Raw genomic sequence first — 23,167 nt, 5'->3', positions numbered from 1 at the left:
AATAAAAACATAATTTTGACTTAAAATAAATTTATTAATTATTATTATTGTTCTAATACAATAATGTTAAATTTGTCCATTAAAACCTAAGATAAAATTAATATTGTAGATACTTAGGAATATTTAATTGGATATATTGAATAAAAAAGACTTGATGATAAATTTAGTCACTAACGCTTACATATTTTGTCAAATTAGTCTTAATTATATTTTTGAGCTTTTTTTGCCGTCAACCTTTTTTTTTTTCAAATTGCTTCTTTTAACAGATTTAATGAAAATGCCATTAAAAAATTTAACGGGAAGATGTGGAATATTTTTAATGAGATGTAATCTATTACTTAGGTAACCCAATAAAATAATAAAATAAATAAATTATACACGAAATTAAAAAAATAACTCTTAATTTGAAGAAAATAAACGTAATTATCTAGAACAATGTTTCAAAATGAATGCATACATTTGTTTACTGAGAGGTTTCAAAAAAATAATGAATAAATCAAACCGAAAATATTGAATGTGTGCATTCATTTTATTTTTCACATGTATTTATTTTATTGAGTTATTTTCTTTAATTTAAGAGTTATATTTTTAATTTCATGTAAGATTTTATTTATTTCATTATTTTTCACATGCAATTATCTTATTGGGTTACCTAAGTAATAGATTACATCTCATTAAACATATTCCACATCATCTTGTTAACATTTTTAACGATATTTTCATCAAATCTGTTAAAAAAACAATTTGAAAAAAATGAAGAATAAAGGTTGATAGCCATAAAAGGCTAAAAAATACAACTACGGTAACAAAACATGTAAACGTTAAGCCAATAAAAAAATAAAAAGATAACTTTGGCCCTATTTATTTCTTTTATAGTCAATATTTTACTTCTAAATAGTTCCTTAGGGATTAATTTTATATAAAATATAGATAGATACGGTAAACTTGAATCCTCTATTGTTCAAAGTAATCTAATTGTTAAATAATTTTCTATCTCGTCTACTTTACTAATTAATTATTCTCTTTCATATATACAAGAAAATAAATCTAGGAATTTCTTTTTTAAATATTTCTATTTTCTATGTGTTGTTTTTTTTAGTACTCTAATGGCACTTCATGATTTATTTATTTTTTGGTTTTTATATAAAAATATTCTTTATTAATTATTAATTATTTTTATTATTTTTTATTCAATAATTTTACATTAAAAATAATAAAATCTAATTAGTTTTAAATTATTTTAATTATTATTAAGTCAAATTATAAATTATAATATAACCATATATTAATTTTCAAATAAATTATTTAAGTTTATTTTTAAAAACTATCATAAATATAATAAATTTATATTTTTCCTCTCATTTAATTTTTTTAATATTTTTTATGCAAATACATATTAAATATTTTAAACTTAATTTTAATTCATTTATATATATTAACTTTGAGATAAACTCATTTTTTTCTTTAGTTTTATATTTTAATCAATTTCATTTCCATTAAACCTTCTGTAATTAAGTAATTTTGAATAAAAATAATATCATAAATTCATTTAAAGAATGATATATAGTTGAATTAAATATAAGTTTAAAATACTTAATTTTACTTGAAGTCAAATATAATTTAATTTTATAATACTTTAATATAAATCTTAATTAATTAAAATTTCATTTTCAATTAAAATAGAGGAAAATAAATCAAATAAATAAAACTACATGTATAACACCCTACACCAAACACGAAAGTTGATTGGATGTAAGATGACATATTCGCTGCCAAATCAACTCAAAACAAACATTACAACTATCATCGAAGCCAAAATCATCAAGTGTGAAAAATACAATTGAAAGATGTTACAAGTGATAAATGAATCCAAATGAACTTAAAAGGGCCCACATACAATAAATTGGGGTCAAAGATGGACAAACATGAAGCCAAATTACGAATCATGGGTCAAAATAACAAAATGCAAGGCTACGTCTCAAGATAGTGAAGCAATGTCTAGAGACATGCCTCCCCTATTTGTTGAGATTTAGTGTACTTAGTGTAGTATTTTCATCTACGTATACTTGTATTTTTTAAACAAATTGGTTTAATAATAATATCAATTAATTACATTAATACCCTTTGTATATTATTCTTGATTTTTTTGCACACAAAGTAAAATTAAAGTAAATATTGGCTCACTAGTTATATAACGTTTAACTAATACTAAGGGGTATTACGTGGTCGGATCGTAATATAGAAAGACAACTTGTATTAGTAGATAAACCTAAACATGTCCTTAATCTAATTGAAAATGAGCAAACCGATTGAAAAATTAATATGTCGTCTATCAAGTCTAACTGAAGAGATATTTTGTCTTGAGCATTAGAACGGGTGATTCGTAGAAGACAAAGACAAAGATGAGACTAATTGGACTCACATTAGATCAAATAGGACCCAACTAGAATAGATTCTAGATTTGTTTATGGATTTATTCACTTGTAACATTTATAATGTGACATATCTTAATTCTGAGTGGATGATGGACTATGTATGCGTGACTCGTATACTTTGATGTAAGTAAAAGTCTGAGTTAAAATAAATAAGGAACCGAAAGCTAGTGTGTTAGGTATATGACTTCTACCATCACATCCTAAAAATGGGGTTAGAAGAAATTGGGTTAGTGGACCAAGAGTTGTCATGCTGTGACTCTTAGTTAAAAGTTTGTAAAAATTATTTCAAGAATAAGTTACGGGTTAAATGGTTAAAAGAAAGTAAGGAGAGAGTGTAGCTAGCTTAAAAACCTGAGTTTGATTCCTTTCCTTGCAAAATATTAAATTTTAGTATTTTTGCTCCATTTGTGCCGTCTATAACTGTCCTCTAGTCAACTGTCAGATTTTAGTCTGACTCAAAGAAAAAAATGATTAATTTGAATAATTAAAAGATTTATCTGAATTATCTAGAAGATATTATTATTTTTTTCAAAGGACTAAACTGATATTGTTGTTTTCTTTCTTTTCATTTTTTTTCTTTTTCTCTCCTTTCTTTTTTTCTCCTTTGTCGTCTCTCTCCTCCTTTTCTCCTCCACTAGTGGACGTCGCATCACCTTTTCTCCTCCACCGGTGGAGGAGAAAAAATAGGATAAGAGTAAAAGAATTTTTCTTGGATAGTAATAGTTAGTGAAAATTAGGAGGCGAGCCATGTTTGCTCCCCAAAAGTAGCACACTTCTCTCTCAAATAAATGAAATCATCAATTCTCTGAGTTTTTTTTATTTATTATTTGTTTTGATAATAGCAAAATTTTTTCTTAGTTAATTGTTTAACTCCTTAGTACAAATTGTTTTATTATCTTCATTCTATTTCTTTTGTTGATATAGATACTTTAAAAGATTTGAGTCTTGTTGATACATAGTGTCAACAGAAGTAGAGAAAGAGATGATTGGTGTTCTGGTGAAGAAGTAGAGAGGAAAAATATAATCCAGTCGTGTTTAGAATGGTCCTTTTTATAGAAAATTTTTGAAATTTTATTATATAGGAAGATTAATCGGGTTAAATTCGGATTACATTACTTTTATTATAAATATATATATAAGTCTATGAATTCATATTATCATAAGATAATATAAATTAGAAATAGATGGGCTAATTTAGGGTAGGAATATACCTCTCAAATATTATCATTACCACTTTTACTTTTTCTCTTTTTAATGGGATTTATCTACACAGTGAAATTTTGCCTTTTTTTTTTTTGCTTCTCATACTATGATGCGTCATTTTCCATTATATTTGCCTATCTAAATAGTAATAGTAGCCCTTTTTGCTTTGGAAATTGCCCCTATAGAAGTTAACCAAATCTTCTCTCCCTCTCCACTTGCCACATCTTATCTTCTCTTTCACATACTAATCACCAATTATGATCAGCAAACCCTACTCTACAATAGCCAAGACAATTATTGAATCCATTGTAGGGGGATTCAACAATGCAATTATTGGATCAGTGTAAACAAAAAATATGGTCCCACTATAGTCAAGCCCTTTAAAATGGAAGAATGGGTTATTTGGTGAGAGCACTCACTCATTGTTCCATTTACTAAATTTTAATAAATTACAATTTATGCACACTTTTTTTAATTATCTTTTCACATTCTGAAACAGCTCTAATGGCTAAAAAAACTGCAATCTAAGTGGTTGAACCCCCAAAGCTATAGAAAATCAAATTAGAGATTCCATCTTAGTGTATATCGGTAATTATATGTATTTAAAAAATAATAATTCAAAGCTTCGATGATTGTTGAATTTTTTTTTATTAAATTAGGGTAATTATTTGAGATATCGTTAATAAAAGATTTTAAACTTTACAAGTGGATTAAAAGTGTGATAAGTGTCATATTTATTTATATAATTAATTAATTATTTTTTTTACTATACCATATTAATTATCGCAAGGGCTTTGCTATTGAAAGGAATAGTTAAGATTTAAACTACTTTATTATTTTTTACTTAATCGTTAGATCCGTAAAGCTTCTAATTTTTTAAATATATAAACTCGAGATGTTTTTTAAGCATGTTAATTTTATATATAAAAATACATATAAATAAAAAAAAGGAGTTAAATGCATATAAAAATTGAAATCCAAATTTATTTATTGATAAATCAAAATTTAAATTTGGGATAACACTTTCAAATGTATCTATTTGATATTTTATTTATCTCATGATATAAAGTAAGTGTTTAATTAGTAGTAATAATTGGTTCGGATTTCATAAAGAAAATTTGATGTATAACCAACAATATAATTAATTAAAACGAAAATTTTCATACAAACAATGATAAAGTAAAATATTCTTTAAGAAAATTATGTTTAAACCACTACAATTTTATGAGCTCTAAATATCCAACTGTATTTTCTTCTCCATTTGGTCAAATCATAAATATTTTGGTAGGCAAATGGCGATGTTGAAAAATCAAAGACTCTTCACATGAGTAGCTCATTAATAAAAATAATCTTCAACTTGTCCTATAAGACAGCCTATCACATAATACAGACACTGTGTACTTCCCTTGCGAGCGAGCTTGTATTCCTTGCTCCATTCAATGAGCCAGGTTCAGCACCTGACAATTGGAAAAACCCATCCTTAAGTGTTCTCATATGGGCTTGATTGCATAATCAACAATTGAACAAAAGAGATTATTACCTTATACATTAATATTTAATCCAACTTACTAACCTTAAAAGACAAGACATGAGATGAGACACACATGGCTTTGTAAAGTCTTTTGATCTTCAAATACACCTACATGCAACTCAGGTGGAAACGGACCATTTGGTCTCCAGATATGAAGTTACCAAACGATGGTTGAAGCACTGGCAAATTTATCCAATGCACAATAATGGAATCACTTGAGAAATTACTACAACGTCTCAAAGTCCTAACACACTGATAAGGACTAACCAGAAACCCCAAAAATTTAGACGAGAAGAAGAAAAATCAAAGAAAAGAAAAATCTTGTGTATTGTATTGATTCCCCTCTCCCACTTATAGCCAAAACAATAAAAGGAAACAAAACAAACTGCAGCAAAAACTCGATAACAGAAAGGCAGTTACAGGACTATGCTAAATGCATCACTTTATTTTAACTGAAACTCCTTGTTTTGATTGAAACTGAAACTCCCCATTTAGCTTATCCAAAATGTGTCGTTTTGATACTTCTATTTTTCATTCCATAACAACTACTCTTCCCTCGAAAAGAATCTTTGTCCTTAAGGATCAAATTGAGGAAACTGGCTCTTGATCTATTACAAAGACTCCCATGTGGCATCTTTAGGGAATGAATTAGCCCATTCCACTAAAATTTAAGTAAATAGACTATTCCCTTTCTTAACTATCCTTCGATCTAACACAGGAACTGGCTCTTTGGTTGGGACTGACCCTACATGTTTCTTAAGATGAGAAACATGAAATATAGAGTGTACTCGGGATCCAAGAGGCAACTGTAATCTATAAGCAACTTTCCCTACTCTAACTGCTATCGAAAACGGTCCAAAGTATCTAGGAGACAACTTCTGGTTCAACAAACTTTTGACAGAATGTTTCTTATAAGGTTGCAACCTCAAGTAGACTAGATCCTCTTCTTTAAACTCTTTCTCGCTCTTATGTTTATCTGCCTGTTGTTTCATATGTTGGAATTTAGGACTCCACACACTATGAATTCGTTCTAGTCAGTAGACGTTGTTGATGTAAGGTGTGTACTCAATTCGTATGTTCCCACATGTGACAATCATATTTATGCATGTAAACCAAAATGCTTGGAATATCCCATAATCGCAAGTCCTTGCTGTTAGGTTCACATGATAGGATGTCGCCAACATGTCTTGGTTGGGCCTAACGTGCTCCATGAAAATCGAGGTTTCGATGGGAGTGGCACACTACATACATAGTTTTTGCCCTTATTGTGTTCTGTCAGATCTCTTTGATTATATCATCGCACCATGTACCATTGCTCGCTATCTGTCCATCATACATTGTTGCCCTCTTCGAAAATAGTGGGGCCAAGCAGAAGTATGTTTCCTTGACAACTGAGGTCATTGGAAAATGACGTGTCCCCTTCAGTATAGAATTGATGCACTCAGCTAAGTTTGACGTCATCTTCTCGTATCATAGGCTCCTATTGTACGACGTCCACTGTTAGAATGGTATATTTGCTAAGTACGCCGCACCATAGGCGTTGATGGTGCTCAGGTTGTTCAGCATTTCATGGAATTGACGTTGGACGAGCTCGTAACTTGTCGAGAAATGTCTATCCGTTAATGCAAGGAATAAACACTTGAATTGTGGAAGCATTGTAATGTATATATTAAATAGTTGGAACTACAAACCCATGTTAATGACTAGGTCTCACTTAGTTTCCAAAGGATATTTTTTGTGGTAGTTCGATCACATATGTCGTGAGCAGTACCAATGATGGGTGCGATCCCAAAGGCTGCCATGACACTCAGTCCCGGACAATATTCTTAGTCTACTATCTGATATGACACATATGTCGGGCTACGGGCAAACATGGCGGCACAATCGGCTTAGGAAGAAATCTCAGTCATTTGCCATTTCTCTAAAAGTTATCACAAATGCTATCGGTAGAATCCTCTGATTATTATCCTGAGCAACATCAAACAACAAACGATGTTGATACCTTCCGTACTTCCAGGTGCTGTCAATTTGGACCAATGGCTTGCAGTGCCGGAAAGCCTCTCTACATTACTCAAAGGTCCAAAAGATTTGATGGAACACTCTTTTCCCAGAGACCAATCGATTGCCAAAGTACGATGGGTGTGTTTCCAGATCAGTTGTGGAACTTGGTATGTACCTATTCAATACCTGACACTATCGCAAAAGATAGTTGTACGAACCTTAATCAAATAAGCCCTAATCACATATGTCCAATCGGTCATTGCGCTAGCTTATTGAAACTAGAAATGAATTGCATGTTGAATCAAATGAACAAAAAAGGATAAAAATGATAAAGTTAGAGAAATATGTTACATTCAAAAATGATTGTGGTTTCTCGCTAAGTGTGGAAATGACCTGAGAATTAATTTATGTTTTTTGAATTATTAATTAATTAATTAAAATTCGAAAATGGATTTTAATTAACTAGTTATTGTGAAAATGTTGAATAAAGAAAAATTAAATATATTTTCTCACAGATTCTTTTATGGTAAATTTGTCATGATTTTAACAGAATTAGAATTGGGTTAAGAAATTTATTTAATTGGGAAATTGTAATAGCCCGTCTTTCAGTGGTGCCAGAAACAGTAGTTTCGGGACCACCAAATCCGACGAGTAAGTTCGTAAATATTATTATTTAATATTTACGAGTCAAATAAGATTTTAAAAATGTTTTTGATTTGGTAATTTATGTTTTATAATGATTTATTAAGTTCAAGTGGTAAGACCTTGAGGTCAAGTGGTTTTAGAAAATGAGGTATCGAGGCCTCGTTTCTATAAACCAATCCATAAATATTTTTATAAATACTTATAAAGTGTCATTAAAGTGTTTTCAAAGTTTCGTTGAAAAATTTTAACGTTTCGATAGTTAATTAATTAAAAAGGACTAAATCGTAAAAGATGTAAAATTTAGTCACTATTTGATTTGAGTGATTAAATGGTTTATTGAATAAAGGAAAAGGAACTTAAATAGTAATTAGACCACTTAATAATTTAGTGGACAATTTTGGGCAATTAAAAGCTTGAAAATTGGTTGAATTTTAAACGGAAAAAATTGTAATTTTATAATTTAAGCTTTAATTAAATAAAAGAAAAACTATTATAATCATTTTAGTGTCTTCTTCACTGAAATTTGAAGAAGAAAACTTCATGGAAATGAAGCTAGGTTCAGCCATGGTTAAAATTATGCATGTAAGTCCCTAAGTTATCCGTTTTTAATAATTTTTATGTTTTTGAGATCATTGCAATTAGGTCCAGCTAGCCCATATCTTCGATTTTGAAACTATTAAAGATTTTGAATGTTGCTATTGATGAACTGATTTTAGATGTTAAATGATGAATTTGAGATATTAGTTGTTATTTAAAAGTATTTTATTAAGTGATTTTTGATGAATTTTTTGATTAGGGGCTAAATTGTTGAAATAGTAAAAATACGAGGGTTTGTTGTGAAATTATTGCAAAAAATGGATTTTTTGAATGCATGAATATAGGTACATTTGGGTTGTGTAAGTGGCTAGATTTTGGGTGAAAGAAATGACTTGAAAATGACCTATTTTGAATGTCTATACGGCCTGATCACATGGCCGTGTGACCCTTGCAGTGTGAATTTTTTCATCTTTTTCCATGAAGTTTTAAATGTTTCCGATTTAGTCTTGAATTATTTCCAAAGTGTTTCTAAGGCCTCGAGGGATTGAAAAAGAGACGTTATGCATGTGTTTGAATGGAATATGATGTGTTTTATAATTTATTTTAATTGAATGTTTTAAGTTAAAAGTTTTTGGTAATACTCTGTAACCCTATTTCGGCAATGGGCACAGGTTAGGGGTGTTACGTTTAGTGGTATCAGAGCTACGGTTTAGTCGATTCTTGGACTAAACGTAGCATGTGTGAAGTCTAGAAATACATGTCATTATATAACTTTTGATAGTGTGATATCTCCCGTCTCTAATGAGATTTGTTTCATTTTTAGACAGATATGCTTTCCAATTGATCTAATTCTGATTATACTGAAAGCGATACTCAAGTATCTGATTAAAAAGTTGCTTATGATGAGTTGAGACTCATAAAGGTATGAATAAATTTTTTTATAATGTATGCTAATGATGAATATTATGTTATGTGTATTTATGTCAAAGTTAAATTTAGAGGCTTTACGGCCTTCACCCTCTCACCTGTACAGTCTTATACAACGGAATTCATAAGATTTATATTGATTAATCCCACAACTATGAAATCGAAAAGTTCAGTGGATAAATGAATAATAATGCGGTTAGAGCTAAGAATGGGATAGTAAGTAAAGAGAGTTCTAGAAGAGATATTAGATTTTTTAAAGATCATTCGGGATACGCAACCTCGTCGTTAAAGAAGAAGTTATTCACGAATAATCGACTTATTCAGGTATGGTATCTAAAGAACGAATTAACCAGAATTTCTTCTGAATTGATTTCTTTAGCGGAACAGGATAATGTGGGATTATTGATGATTGTAGTAGTCAGTGAAATAATGTTTGAATTGCAAAGATATTTGAATACAACAGTTATAGTCGAATATCTTATGACGGTCTCTTCGGGGTATTCTATTTGTTCTTTTATCTTCAGAAATATATGCAATTGTTCATCTTCAGATGTGATTCTTATCATATGAGAACGCTAGCTAACCATAATGTTAGACAGAAGTACTGTGAGGCTGGTTGATTTATGATCGACATTACTCGATCTTTCTTTGGCATTCTATTCCATTATGTTTGGTAGAAAATTCGACGATAAAACTCATATGATGCTATTATTCTGTTTCTACTGGTTGTTTCTCTGCTTTATATATATACAAATTATGTTGTCTCTGTCACAACTGATTCCAGTGCCTATGAGCGGTATTCTTCTTCTAGATTTTCTTTGAGGAATCATCGATCTCTTTATCATTCAATATAGGTTGTATTCTCGAAAATTTAATAGACCTTCAAATCTTGAATTTTATTATCTTGGTTTTCTTATCATTCTTATGGTCTAATTTTATCTATCAAACATGGTTCATCTGTAAAGGATATTCATTGGCCAGAGGTAACTATATTTATTACGGTTATAAAACTTGGTTCGATCATGGGAGCTCGGTGATATAGATCTCAGGTCATAGAGGTTGTGTTACTACATTGGTTGTTATTGAGACTATCTTCGGTTTTCCTCTTCTATTTGTAAGTATACTATTGATGTTGAGGTATTTTTCTATCTATGCAGTTGAAACGTCAGTCTTATTATAGCACTATGGTTTTAATCTATCTGATGGTTGTGGCTCAGGTATGGTTCAAAGCTTCGCTGTTAATAATTGAAATAGCTTTATTATATTCCCTTTCAAGCTTTCGTGAAGGGGTAGGCATCGAAAAAAGTGTAGACAGTGGGAGATCGAGTTTAAACTTGTATATTGGTTTTCATTCCTCAGGTAATCTTGATATATGTCAATGAGTTAAAATGGGATGTTATGTTTCATTTGAGTTAATGCAGTTTGTAAAAATCTTTGATTGGTATTCTGAGTGAATTATGATAAATTGTATGTTTGGGTTGTCTTGACAACAAGAAGAAAAGATTATTCTGAAATGTTATTATTTGATAGATAAAATCAACTCGGTTGTTTTAATCAGAGCGGGTTATTCATTTGAAAAGTTAATTGAGTTATATGTATTTGAGTTTATCCTCAGGTCCGGAAATAAAGTTTGTGGATTCAGGCGTAAATAGACAGACAGTCTGAATGAAGAATTCATATTTTAAAAGACATGATACAGAAATATATCTATTGGATCAATTCTAATCAGGAAATTTTATTATAGGTTAAAGTTGTCCCGATTGTTGAAGCTATCGCACTTGTGTAAAATGATATTGCTTGACGTTTTCTATGTAAGGGGAATAAATATCAGTTGAAACTTACAGATGCAAACATGTCAAAAGCAGCAGTCAGAGTTTGATAATTCAGGTTTTGACAGACGGTCACTAAGGAATTTCTCGATAGTTATACTTTTAATGATAAAGTTATGACAGGAGAACACCATAGTTACTTAGTTAAGTTCAGACATAATATCAAGTTCTGATACGAGTTCTGAATCGAAATGAATTATGATTGACTTATCTATGAATTACCATTAAAAATATGATAGAAAGACTCGACTTGATGACTTGTATCAGATGAGAAATTTCGAGGACGAAATTTTCGTAAGGGAGAGAGTCGTAACAACCCGTCTTTCACTGGTGTCGAAAATAGTGGTTTCGAGACCACCAAATCTGACGAGTAAGTTTGTAAATATTATTATTTAATATTTACGAGTCAAATATGGTTTTAAAAAGGATTTTGATTTGGTAATTTATGTTTTATAACGATTTATTAAGTTCAAGTGGTGAGTCCCTAAGGTTAAGTGGTTTTAAAAAATGAGGTATCGGAACCTCATTTCTATAAACCAAGCCATAAATATTTTTTTAAATACTTACAGAGTGTCATTAAGGTGGTTTCAAATTTTCGTTGAAAAATTTTAACGTTTTGATAATTAATTAATTAAAAAGGAGTAAATCGTAAAAGTTGTAAAATTTAGTCACTATTTGATTTGAGTGATTAAATGGTTTATTGAATAAATGAAAAGGGACTTAAATGGTATAATTACCATTTAAGAATTTAGTGGACAGTTTTGGGCAATTAAAAGCTTGAAAATTGGTTGAATTTTAAACGGACAAAATTGTAATTTTATAATTAAACTTTAATTAAATAAAAGAAAAACTATTATCATTATTTTAGTGTCTTCTTCACTGAAGTTGGAAGAAGAAAACTCCATGAAAATGAAGCTAGGTTCGGCCATGGTTAAAATTATGCATGTAAGTCCCTAATAGACCTATCCATGGGTCGGGCCCGAAAAAAATTTTCGGCCTGACTCTTAGGCCCGGACTCGGCCCGGCCCGAAATATGGGTCTAAAATTTTACCCAGGCCCGACCCGAGAAAAAAAGAGTAAGCCCGAGCCCGGCCTGGCCCGGCCCGATTTTTAATAAACACAAAAAAAAATATTTTAAAAATAAAAAAATAAAAAAAATTTTAAAGTATTTTAAAATTAAAAATTAAAAATTAAAAATTAAAAATTAAAAAATAAAAAATAAAAAAAAATATATATTTATTATATTCGGGCCTGGGTCGGGCCGGGCCCGGGTCAAAAAAGTTGAGCCCGAGCCCGGCCCATTTTTTAAATAGGCCTCTTTTTTTGCCCAAGCCCATATTTCGGGCCTATATTTTTACCCGAACCCTTCCATATTTCGGGCGGGCCGTCGGGCCGGGCCGGGCCGCTCGGCCCATGGACAGGTCTAGTCCTAAGTTATCCATTTTTAGTAATTTTTATATTTTTGATATCGTTGCAATTAGGCCCAGCTAGCCCATATCTTTGATTTTGAGACTGTTAAGGATTTTGAATATTGCCATTGATGAACCTTGAGATTTTAGATATTAAATGATGAATTTGAGATATTAGTTGTTATTTAAAAGTATTTTATTAATTGATTTTTGATGAATTTTTTGATTAGGGACTAAATTGTTGAAATAGTAAAAATACAAGGGCTTGTTGTGAAATTATTGCAAAAATGAGCTTTTCTGAAAGCATGAATATAGGTACATTTGGGTTGTGTAAGTGGCTGGATATTGGGTGAAAGAAATGACTTGAAAATGGCCTATTTCGAATGTCTACACGGCTTGAGACACAAGCGCATGTCTCAGCTGTGTGAGTCACACGGCCGTGTTACCCCTGCAGCGTGAAGTTTTTCATCTTCTTTCATGAAGTTTTAAATGTTTTCGATTTAGTCTCAAATCATTTATAAAGTGTTTCTAAGGCCTCGGGGGCTTGAAAAATGGACGTTATGCATGTGTTTGAATGGAATATGATGTGTTTTATAATTGATTTTAATCGAATGTTTTAAGTTAAAAGTTTTTGGTAATGCTCCGTAACCCTATTCTGGCAATGGACACGAGTTAGGGGTGTTACAGAAATTAATTAATTTAAATTAATTTAGTAAAATAATATTTATTTAACGAAATAGAAAAAACATGTACTAGGTTGGATTAAATTATAAAGTTTTGGGTTAAAAGTCTAAGAAGCACATATAATTGGACCTAGTACAGGAGAGACCCAATTCCCTCTTGATGAAACAAATGGACAAGAAACCCTAGGATTTTTACTTAGGGCTGTTGCCCTTCTCTACTAAATATTAGGTAGCTAGGGTTTTTCTATTAAATTAATTTTATTTTGGTTCTACTAGTTCAACCAAGATTCTTCCCGCTCTCATTATAAATAGATGTCACTGGTAGGCTTCAAAACACGCATCAGAAAAGAGAGAAGCACAAGCCTCTTATAAGTTTTTAATATTTTTATTTTTCCAGAAAGTAGTAGAAATTTAACTATAATAAATTCTATTTTCTGAGGATAATAATTCTACCTGTTTCTATTTAAGAGAAAATTTTACTTTCCCACTGAAAGCAAATAAAATATTTTCTAGTTCAGTGTTTGATTTTAAAGTGTTCGGGCCCACACTCGAAGTAGTTCGTGGTATGAGAATAGCAGAAAAGACCACTTGGTCAAAAGCTGAGAACATCTAGGATTTGTCTAGCCCAAAACACATGTGCGATTTCGGAAAAAAAAGTTTATTATTGTAAATATCCTAAACTGGCTTAGTTTTCAAAATTTTATTTTTTTGCTGTGAAAGAAAATCGTTTTCAAACTGGATTTTTTCCAACATTTAGACCATCCACTGTCAAAGTACCACACATCATCTAAGGAAGCCTTCAAAGAGTGATGGGCTACAAGCATACACTTTGGCTTTTTTCTTCTTTCAAACAAGCTTCTACTTCTTAACAAGCAATGTATCATGTGAAATAGGCACTTTTATTGGCACCGTGCATTTCCGTCTTAGATCATGCAACATTTTGAAACACCATGGTCTAATATGTCCCAGAGTACCATGGTAATGGAAAATAACTTTGTGACATGTTGTTACCTTCTTGTCAGTCTTGATTAACAAAGGTTTGGTGGAACACTCTCCATATTCTCCATGACTTGATGCTTTTACAAATATTGTTGGGCTCTTCATGACTATCTTACCTTTTTTCACAAAGCAATGCCTTATTCGCATAGACCTCTCCTTCCAGCTGCAGGTCTTTCATCTGGCTTGTCACTACTTGTATTAAACTTTTCTAGCATCAACTTGTTTACACCCAATCTCTTTTAGGGTATTCACCAAGTTCTTCAATTTTTTTAGCAAGCATGGGTTCTTTGTCTTCTATCTATTTGTCCACCTTCGAGTTTTCCTTTTTTATTTACTTATTTTCTTACATTATTTTAGAATTAACATCACAAACCTATTCCTATTTCCCTGACATGGTCTTGTATGTCTTCAAGAATTCCTCCTTAGATCCTCAATCTAATTCTTCATATGTATCCACTTCTAATGTAGTAACCACACTAGTTGCAAATTCCACATAATTGTTCACCTGGTCTTATTAGATTATAAGTTGCTATTGAAGCCTTCATCACTACTAGTCATGCAAAGAGGCTTCTTTTTCTTCTTTAAAGTGTTAGCAAACTTAAATTGAATATGTTCATAGTCAAGACACTCATGGCATTGGATTCCTTTCTTCTTTTCCTTTTCAGCCTCTTTTTTTATTATTTTAATTCCCTTGTTTTGGTTTTGAGATTATTCTTAGTTGCTTCAAACTTCTTGAACATTTGTAATTGTTTCTTAAAGGCTTCGTTGAAATTTTGAGTAAGCAAAGTAATCTATTCTTGAAGTTCCTTTATTGCAATCACACTTGGTATTGCTACACTTGACTTCACTCATGTTCATCTCAAATGTTTGTAGAGATCCAATTAACTTATCAATCTTTAAGCATTCTAGGTCTTTCGCCTCTTCAATTGCAACCACTTTGATTGAAAACCTTTCAGGAAGTGATCTCAGAACCTTTCTTACAAGCTTAGTGTTGGAATACTCTTTATCGAAAGTAAACGCTTGGTTAGATAGGTCAAAGAGTTTAGCATAAAATTCACCAATGTTTTCTAAGTCTTGCATTCTCAAGGCCTTAAATTTGGTGGTCAGCATCTACATTTTGGACTACTCGACCGTATTGGTTCCTTCATGAGTAGTTTGAAGAATGTCCCAAGCTTATTTTGCCATAGTGCACTTAGAGATCCTTTAAACTCCTATAGATCAACACTATAGAATTTGACTTACAGGGCTTTACTATTTGCACTGGCCATACATTCTTCTTCAGCTTTCCATTCCAGTTCAGATTTTGAAATTCTACTTGCTTTAGAATCCATCATGGGGGCTTCTCAACTAGTAAGCACAGAGCGCCTGACCCTTTCATCAATTGACTTAATGTAAGCCTTCATCCTTACCTTCCAGTAGGGATAGTTTCCACTTTCCAACATAAAGGGTCGACTAGTCGAAGATCATTCCTTTGCTAGCAACTAACAACACCAGAAATCACTACTAATTATGTTAAGCATCTAGATCTGATACCAAATGTTGGGACCTAAAGTTGTAAGTTGCCTTTACAGTTTTTGTTAAATGGAGGTGCCTGATTGTAGTGGCCACTTCGACTGCCACTGTGAAAAATTAAGTAAACAAAATAAACAAAAAGCACAAGTGATTGTTTACATAGTTCGGTTTCCCTATGTCTGTGGAGTTTTTCTTAGTGAGTAATTTCACTATCTTCAATCCACAATACAATAAGCGTATCACACTCTATCACTCGCCAAGTATAAAGACCTCATTTTTGTACCTAAAGACTAGGACACTCACCTCTAAATTTCCCCTTGAGAATTTAGGCTGTAAACACAAACTAGTTACTCTTCAAATGCAATCACAAAATATCACAAATAAGTTCCTTAATGAACAATAAAGTGTTCCCTATGCTCTCTTACAAAACCTATACAAGTTTCTCAACATATAAGAGTTTCCGAGACTTGCTAACTTACTAGTAATTAATTACAATCCAACCTCTTAAAAATAGTAGCTACAAAATAACAAAAGCATTATACTAATAAAGTCCAATATAAAGTGAACTAATGGAGATTCACTCTTGAATGACATCTTCAATATATTTAGATCGATTCTCCATGTTCCAAGGGATGTAATTGATTAACTCAATTCAATTCAATCTTCAAGAATAATTACTTTAAATGAATTGGTCTTCAGAGTCGAGTTTCCGTGTATCCATAGTATCATCATAATTCAAAGCTCAAAAATTTTGTTTTCCAAATATAACAAGCTTTTTGGACTGCCGTAAAATCAATGGAAGTAACCACTTTTGACTGACACTTAAAGGTCACTTCAAAAACTTGCCTCCAACACTAGTTAGAATTTTCTCTTTCGGAATATATGCTATTGGAAATTGTTTTTATGAGCCAATTTATTGGTTGCCATTTATTTTTTTGATTGAGAAAACAAAACTCAAGAAATTAAATTACACTGACTAATTCAAAAAATCTTTAAACTTATCATTAACAAGGTCCTCCATCAATGGTTTCCATATTTTTAAATGTATAGAATATTAATTAATATAAAACCATTTATTTATGTTTATCAACAATTTCTTGTGAGTGATTTGACCATTAAAATTTAGCGAAATCAGGAATGGAAACAAGAAGGCCTCCTTTAATGAAGCAATCAAGAAAGCTTGAAAAATAATAGACAAGTTATTGAAGTGTATCCAAGCTGAACGAGATGACGATTAAACAAACTCGAGCTAAGGATCCAGAGGAGAAAGGACTATGTTACAAACAAACAACCTATATAGCACATTATAAACAGACAATCCAAGTTACAGAACGGCATCTGAGTGGTGGAAATACACAAAAGATGTACTTCAAACAAATGTTCCTGTTCTTGAAACACGAGATAAAGCACCTTCAAACTGCTCATCTTCTTGCTTCTCAGGAATCAAGCTCGGCGGGATATACGATCTGAATATCAGTTCCATGTTCGGAGTTTCCTTCAGCTCTTGGCTAGCAACTTCAAGAGCCGTGTGACAAAATGCGTTATAGAATTTCCTTCTACAGACATAGTAGAAGAGCAGAGACAATATCGGTGCCGGAATCAGGATGGGAGTATAGTAGAACTGAATCACCCCAAAGTAACCCAACATAGTAACTTGGTATAACAGCAGGGCACCCATTATTCGTGTATGCATGTGTGGCCACATTCTTCCATAGCTCTCATAAGATGGAACATAGACTTTGAGTGCCTGATTCCGGAGAACAAGCCAACCCAAGGCGAAGTAAAGTACTCCGAATGGGATGATCACAGGAGCTATAACTGAGTAGCACAGAACAATGGTGATGATAAGCATGTCACTAGGAACTCTAGTGGCATAGCTAATATCTCCAGGAAACCAAGCTTCTCTTATCTCTGCTTCACTCTTGCAAAGATATTTCCTTCTCAGATGATATATGATTAGAGGAACTATTCGGGAAAGCTCAAGCCCGTAACCGACGAAGAACCTACAAACCAAAATGTTAATGATAAAATGGAATCATAAAAGCAATAATAGAAGATAGACTATAACTCCAACGAAGCCAATTATGCTTACTTTAGAGCCACAAATGTGATGAAGAAAGTTGCATTGCCTGGAAGACTTTTTGCCAGCAAAGGAACAAGGGAGTTAGGCTCTTCCTCAACACTCTTCAATGTATCAAACAAAGTTCCACCAATAGTAACCCCAATGAACACATTCAACACACTAAAATAAAAATACTTCCCTGATGCAGCCCTTATTACATGGCTCCCTGATGGAATTCCCTCTATCTTGGATAGAAACAAAAGAAACATGGGTAGTAATGCCAAGAATATAATGAGTGCAAGCTGAGGAAGATATGCCTCTAGTACTGTCTTTATTTGAACCTGATCAACAATTGGCTTCAAGAATGGCAAAAGTTTTCTCAGATTCTCAAGGGTTGTGATTGCAGAGATAAAACCAATCGGAATCATATAAAAAACTATAGTCAGAAACACGAGGACGTAAACCATGTATTGTCGAACTATCCTTACGAAAAACTTGATAGTCAGATTGGTCCATATAAGTTGACGAGGTTCGGGAGCGTCTGTTACTGTCCATTTATCTACCATTTGAGCATGCAGGCTTTGAGCAGCCAAGGCTGCAGTTACCCTGTCGGTAAAGAAAACTAAAGCAGCTCCGAGCTGCTTTTCTCGGAGGGTCACCTTTTGTTCAGCTTCCAATTTTTGTGTCATTTTTTTTATCTTTTCATTGTAGTACTCAATGCTGTCTACCTGTTTACCACAGAGACCAAGGAAGCCGGTTTTGTTGGTCGGTCTCTTCCCTTCCGAGTTGCCTTTCCTTATCGACTCTTCGTATATTGCTTCAGTTCGTGCAAGCTTCTTTCTGTATCCTTCCAATTCTGCCCAGATTTTGTCAACCTAACAAGGCAAGATGACATATAGAACCAATAAACATATATATGTGATCAAAATATACCATCAATCAGTGAAACTTTCTAAATTACCTTTTTGTTGTTGGTTACCACCAGTGATCTGTAGAATGTATCAGGATAGATAGATTTAAAATACGAATCGACCTGCTCCTTTCTAGTTTGACCTGGAGTGACATCAGGCAAGTCTCTAACAAGAACAGCAAATTGCTCAGGTTTCACTTCAGGAGACATTAAAGCAGTAGCTCTTAGTGCAGAAACACGTTTATAAGCCTTCCACGAAAGGACATAGGTGACAAGAGAGACCCAGTATACAGCTATCAGAAATGCCCACAACCTTGGACTCCTCTCCTGTATGGATCGAAATGAAGCTTATCAGTAATACGAAAAGGGGGGTTATTTCCAGGTGATGAGAATGTTATAGCTTACTTCAATATTCGCCATTGACAACTTGTCTAGGTCATTGAAAGTCCCCTTGCTAGTAGTGCTCTTTGCGTTTTTCTTTACTTCATCATCAGTTGAAGCAGTGGGTAGAAGAACTAGAAGCAGTACCACGCCAGACAAAACCAATATTCCCAGTACTGCCATATTCAAATCATTAAAATATAGTTTAAAAACTCAAAAAAAGGAAAAATCCAAATATAGAAGCAAATCACAGTATGAAAATCACCTCAAAAAAACAACAAACCGACAGAAATTCTAACCTTAATTTAAAACCAGAACAAGAAAAGAGAACTAAACTTCATGAGAAAAACAGAAACAGATCTCAAAAAACAAAAAAAAAAGGAGGAGAAGGAAACCAGTGCCCAAGAAGACAAAGTAGACGGCAGTGTCAATCCCGGACAAGTTTATAATATCTTGTTCAGTAGAAGATAAGGCTTCTCGTATCCAAGCCAAAGGGTTTCGTGTCTTTAAACCGCCTTCCCATGGTTCCAAACCTTTCAAGATCCGATTTGGATAATACACCACCGCGTTCCCTCGTTTTGCCGACAGCCAAGTAAAGAGCAGCATCAAAATTATGAATATTATAAATGAAGTCCCTAAGGACGTCAAAAAGGAGCTAAATTCCATCTGGGTGTTTGTTTTTTTTTTTCTCTGGTTGCCTAAAACCTATACAAACAGCTTCTTTCCTTGGTTAATCTTATGCTTTCTCTCTGTTTCTTTCACTCTTTCTATGTGAAGAGGGATGCAGACTGTAGACTGTAGAGTGTAACCGTTAAAATGGTTATAATGAGACAAATAAAAAAGAAAGAAGAAATTATTTATAGCAAAAGAACGTAATTTGACAATGATTGATTGACTGAGGTTGGGATTAGGAGTGTGGTTTTTGAGAATTTTTTATTTATAAATGCTAATCTTACCAATCAATATCAAATCAGATGAATTGGTGTAGTTACCTGATTCGGAAATTGTTTAAGGGGGAAAAGGAAAAGTTAAAAGCCTTGTTTTGTTTTGTCCTTTCGCATCAGAAATGAAGTGAAGATTGGCCACTCAACTATCTGTGACTCACAAATTCCCACCTCACTCCAAATATTGTCCCAATTGTTATATGTTTTATCCAACTTCCGACACGTGTCACTTGCAACATCTACTCCCCACACTACTTTCTTTACCGACTTGAAACAACACGTGGCTGGATAGCTGCAGTACCGACAGTCGTGGCTCCTATAAACACGGAATTGTGGGGCCCCAATTATATATAGCTCCATTTCTTTCTTTTATGACACTAGGCGGCTTTCGTCTTTGTTTGTTTCACTTATTTAACTTACCAAAAATGGATTAATTTTTCAAAAAATATATATTTTTTTAGTATTTAAATAATTTTATGTAAAATATATTTCCTTATTTAGAAATTTCTTTGAAGATTGTTTATAATGGAATAACACAATATTAATTTTATAAAATGCTTGTAATTATAAAATTTTGGGTTTATTTCATAATCAAAACCATGACATTTCTTTTTAAATTTTAATACATCAATTTTTTTTTAGTTTTCAGGAATTAATTTCATTCACTTTTAACAAAGGACATAAAGAATCCAAAGGACTATTATAGTACATATGCACTAAAGTTTATAGTAAAAGTGCTAAAACAAATAATATAAATATTTCATCTGATACATATGAAAGTAACATTTTCATGATCTGCTTATATGTACTCAACTAAATAATTAGTTTAATAAAATTTCCTCTATCATTGATATCTTTTATATATTATTTTTAATAATTTTTACATACAAAGTAAAATTAATATTAGTTTATTAATTATTTAATGTTCAACTAATAATAAGTTGTATTATATTGTTAGATCATAATACAAGAAAACAACTTATATTAGTAGATAATCTAAACAATTTATTAGTCTAATCAAAATTGAACAAGTCCATTAAAAGATTAATATGTTATCTATGAAGTCTAAACATGGATGTATTGATGTATTCACTTGTGAATCCTAGATACATTTATAGATGTATTCACTTGTGACATTCACAGTGCGGCTTGTCTCAATCTTATGTAAATGTCGAACTATGTGTGCGTGGCTCGTATACTTTGATGTATTGATAGCCTGTACTCAATTGGTAATAGAGCTAAAAGTTAGTACTTTGGGTATACAACTTCTACATAACATAATTTCACTTACAATAGTGGAATTCATAACTCAATAAAGGATAAATTATTTTCTCTCATTGGCATTACATGATAGATGAAAAGTAACATGGCAACATGATATTTTTCTTTATATGAATGGTTTAAATACTATTTATTAGTAATTGACTTTTCATGAAGGAAAATGTAATGGTTAACATAAGATAAAATAGGATCATATCGGGAGAACGAATTTATCCCAAAGAGATTAAAGATATCCTATAAGGGTAACACATTAAGTAGCTTTCGTAATTGTATATAATAGTGTGACTTAGCTCAATCCTGAGTAAGTGACTGACTATGTGTGCGTATCTCGTATATTTTAATGTATTGAAAGCCTGAGTTCAATTGGTAACAGAGTTGAAAACTAATACATTGGGTATATGACTTCTGCATGACATAACCTCACTTATGATGTTGGAATTCATAGCTTAGTAAAGGGTAAATGGTATCCTCTCATAGGCATTACTTGATAGATGGGCAAGTAACATGATCACGAGTCATTTGTCTAGCATAAATGATTTAATTACTATTTGTTAGTAACTAACGTTTTCATAAAGGAAGATGTAATGGTTACCATGAGATAAAATAAGATAATATTGGATGAATGAATTTAACCCAAATAGATTAAGGATATCTTATGAGTAACACACATATGACAAGGTCATTGGACAAGTAGTTGATTAAATGCTTTCGTACTGGTATATAATAGGGAGAGCTTAGTCATGATAGTTTAGTGGAATGATTTCATGACTAAATAATTTTGTAGTTAATAGACGAAAAGTCGAAACTTAATTACAAATTATTTGATCTTTAATTATATATGTTCAATTGTTCCCTCCGCTAGCTCGGTGTAACCGTGATGGTTTGCATTAATCGACGATATGGAAAAAGTGAAACAACGAACTAAAGAAATAGATCACGTGTATCACTACCTGCAGTGAATGTGTATTCTCACTATAAATGAGAGATGATTTGAGAATTAAATTAATTTTTTTGAATTATTATTTAATATTTGTCAATTAAAGAATTGAAGTTGAAAGTGGAAATTAAATTAATAAAGCCATCGTAGTTTCATGATAACAATTTAATTAAATTAATTTACTTATAAATTGTAAATGGTAAAAATTTCATGACTTTAGCGAAATTGAAATTGTGTTGAGAAAATAATTAATTTGTTTAATTAAGTTAATAAAGCTTTGTTGAAGTTTTGAGTAAGCAAAGATATTTGTTCTTGAATATCTTCAACCACAATGAACCTTGTAGTGGCCATTGAGTCCATCATTTGCAAAGCAATATATTTTTCACCTTTATTTTGCTCCTTTTGATTTCATCAAGATTCATTTCAAACATTTGTAAATATCCAATCTGTTCATCATCTTCATATTGTTTATTTCCTTAGCTCCCTCAATTGCAATGAATTTGATGGCAATCTTCTCAAATAAAGATCTTAAGAATTTTCTAACCAATTTTGAGTTGAAAATTTGGTTAGATTGTTAGGATCTATTGCTCTTAGTGTAGTAATTTCGTCTATATGTACTTGTAATTTTTCACACAAATTGGTTTAATAAAATATCCATTGGAAGCATTAATGTCTTCGTATATTGTCCTCAATAGTTTTTGCATGTAAAGAAAAATAAAATATCGACCTTATTTCTAAGACAAAAATGAAGAATTCTCTAATTAAAAAACTTTCTGTGCGAAAAATTCCCCATAGCATCTAGGATATCGCCCTCTCCTAGATAATTATGGATAGGGATATCCCTCAATGTATCAAAAAAATTTTGTTTATCCATGTTGTAATGATAAGAACTCTCTTCCCTCTTATTTACTTGGAATGGTGATCCATAAGCTTACGGGTCC

The 23,167-nt window shown here is 31.8% G+C and overlaps 1 protein-coding gene across 1 annotated transcript; it reads right to left on the bottom strand.

The window, feature by feature from the left end:
* Positions 1–16,851: 16,851 nt before the first annotated feature.
* Positions 16,852–20,069, bottom strand: LOC107901868 (CSC1-like protein ERD4). The gene is made up of 5 exons (XM_016828027.2): positions 19,460–20,069; positions 19,089–19,240; positions 18,735–19,010; positions 17,804–18,648; positions 16,852–17,714 (listed from the first exon to the last, which is right to left on the bottom strand). Exons 1-5 carry the CDS (start codon positions 19,728–19,730, stop codon positions 17,081–17,083), a joined length of 2,178 nt encoding a protein of 725 aa, XP_016683516.1. The 5' UTR covers positions 19,731–20,069; the 3' UTR covers positions 16,852–17,080.
* Between the last annotated feature and the right edge of the window lie 3,098 nt (positions 20,070–23,167).

This window comes from Gossypium hirsutum, chromosome D06 (genome assembly GCF_007990345.1).
Source record: "Gossypium hirsutum isolate 1008001.06 chromosome D06, Gossypium_hirsutum_v2.1, whole genome shotgun sequence".
Classification (NCBI taxonomy): Eukaryota; Viridiplantae; Streptophyta; class Magnoliopsida; order Malvales; family Malvaceae; genus Gossypium; species Gossypium hirsutum.
The sequence above is the reverse complement of the archived record's forward strand: the minus strand, read 5'-3'. Positions and strand labels throughout refer to the sequence as shown.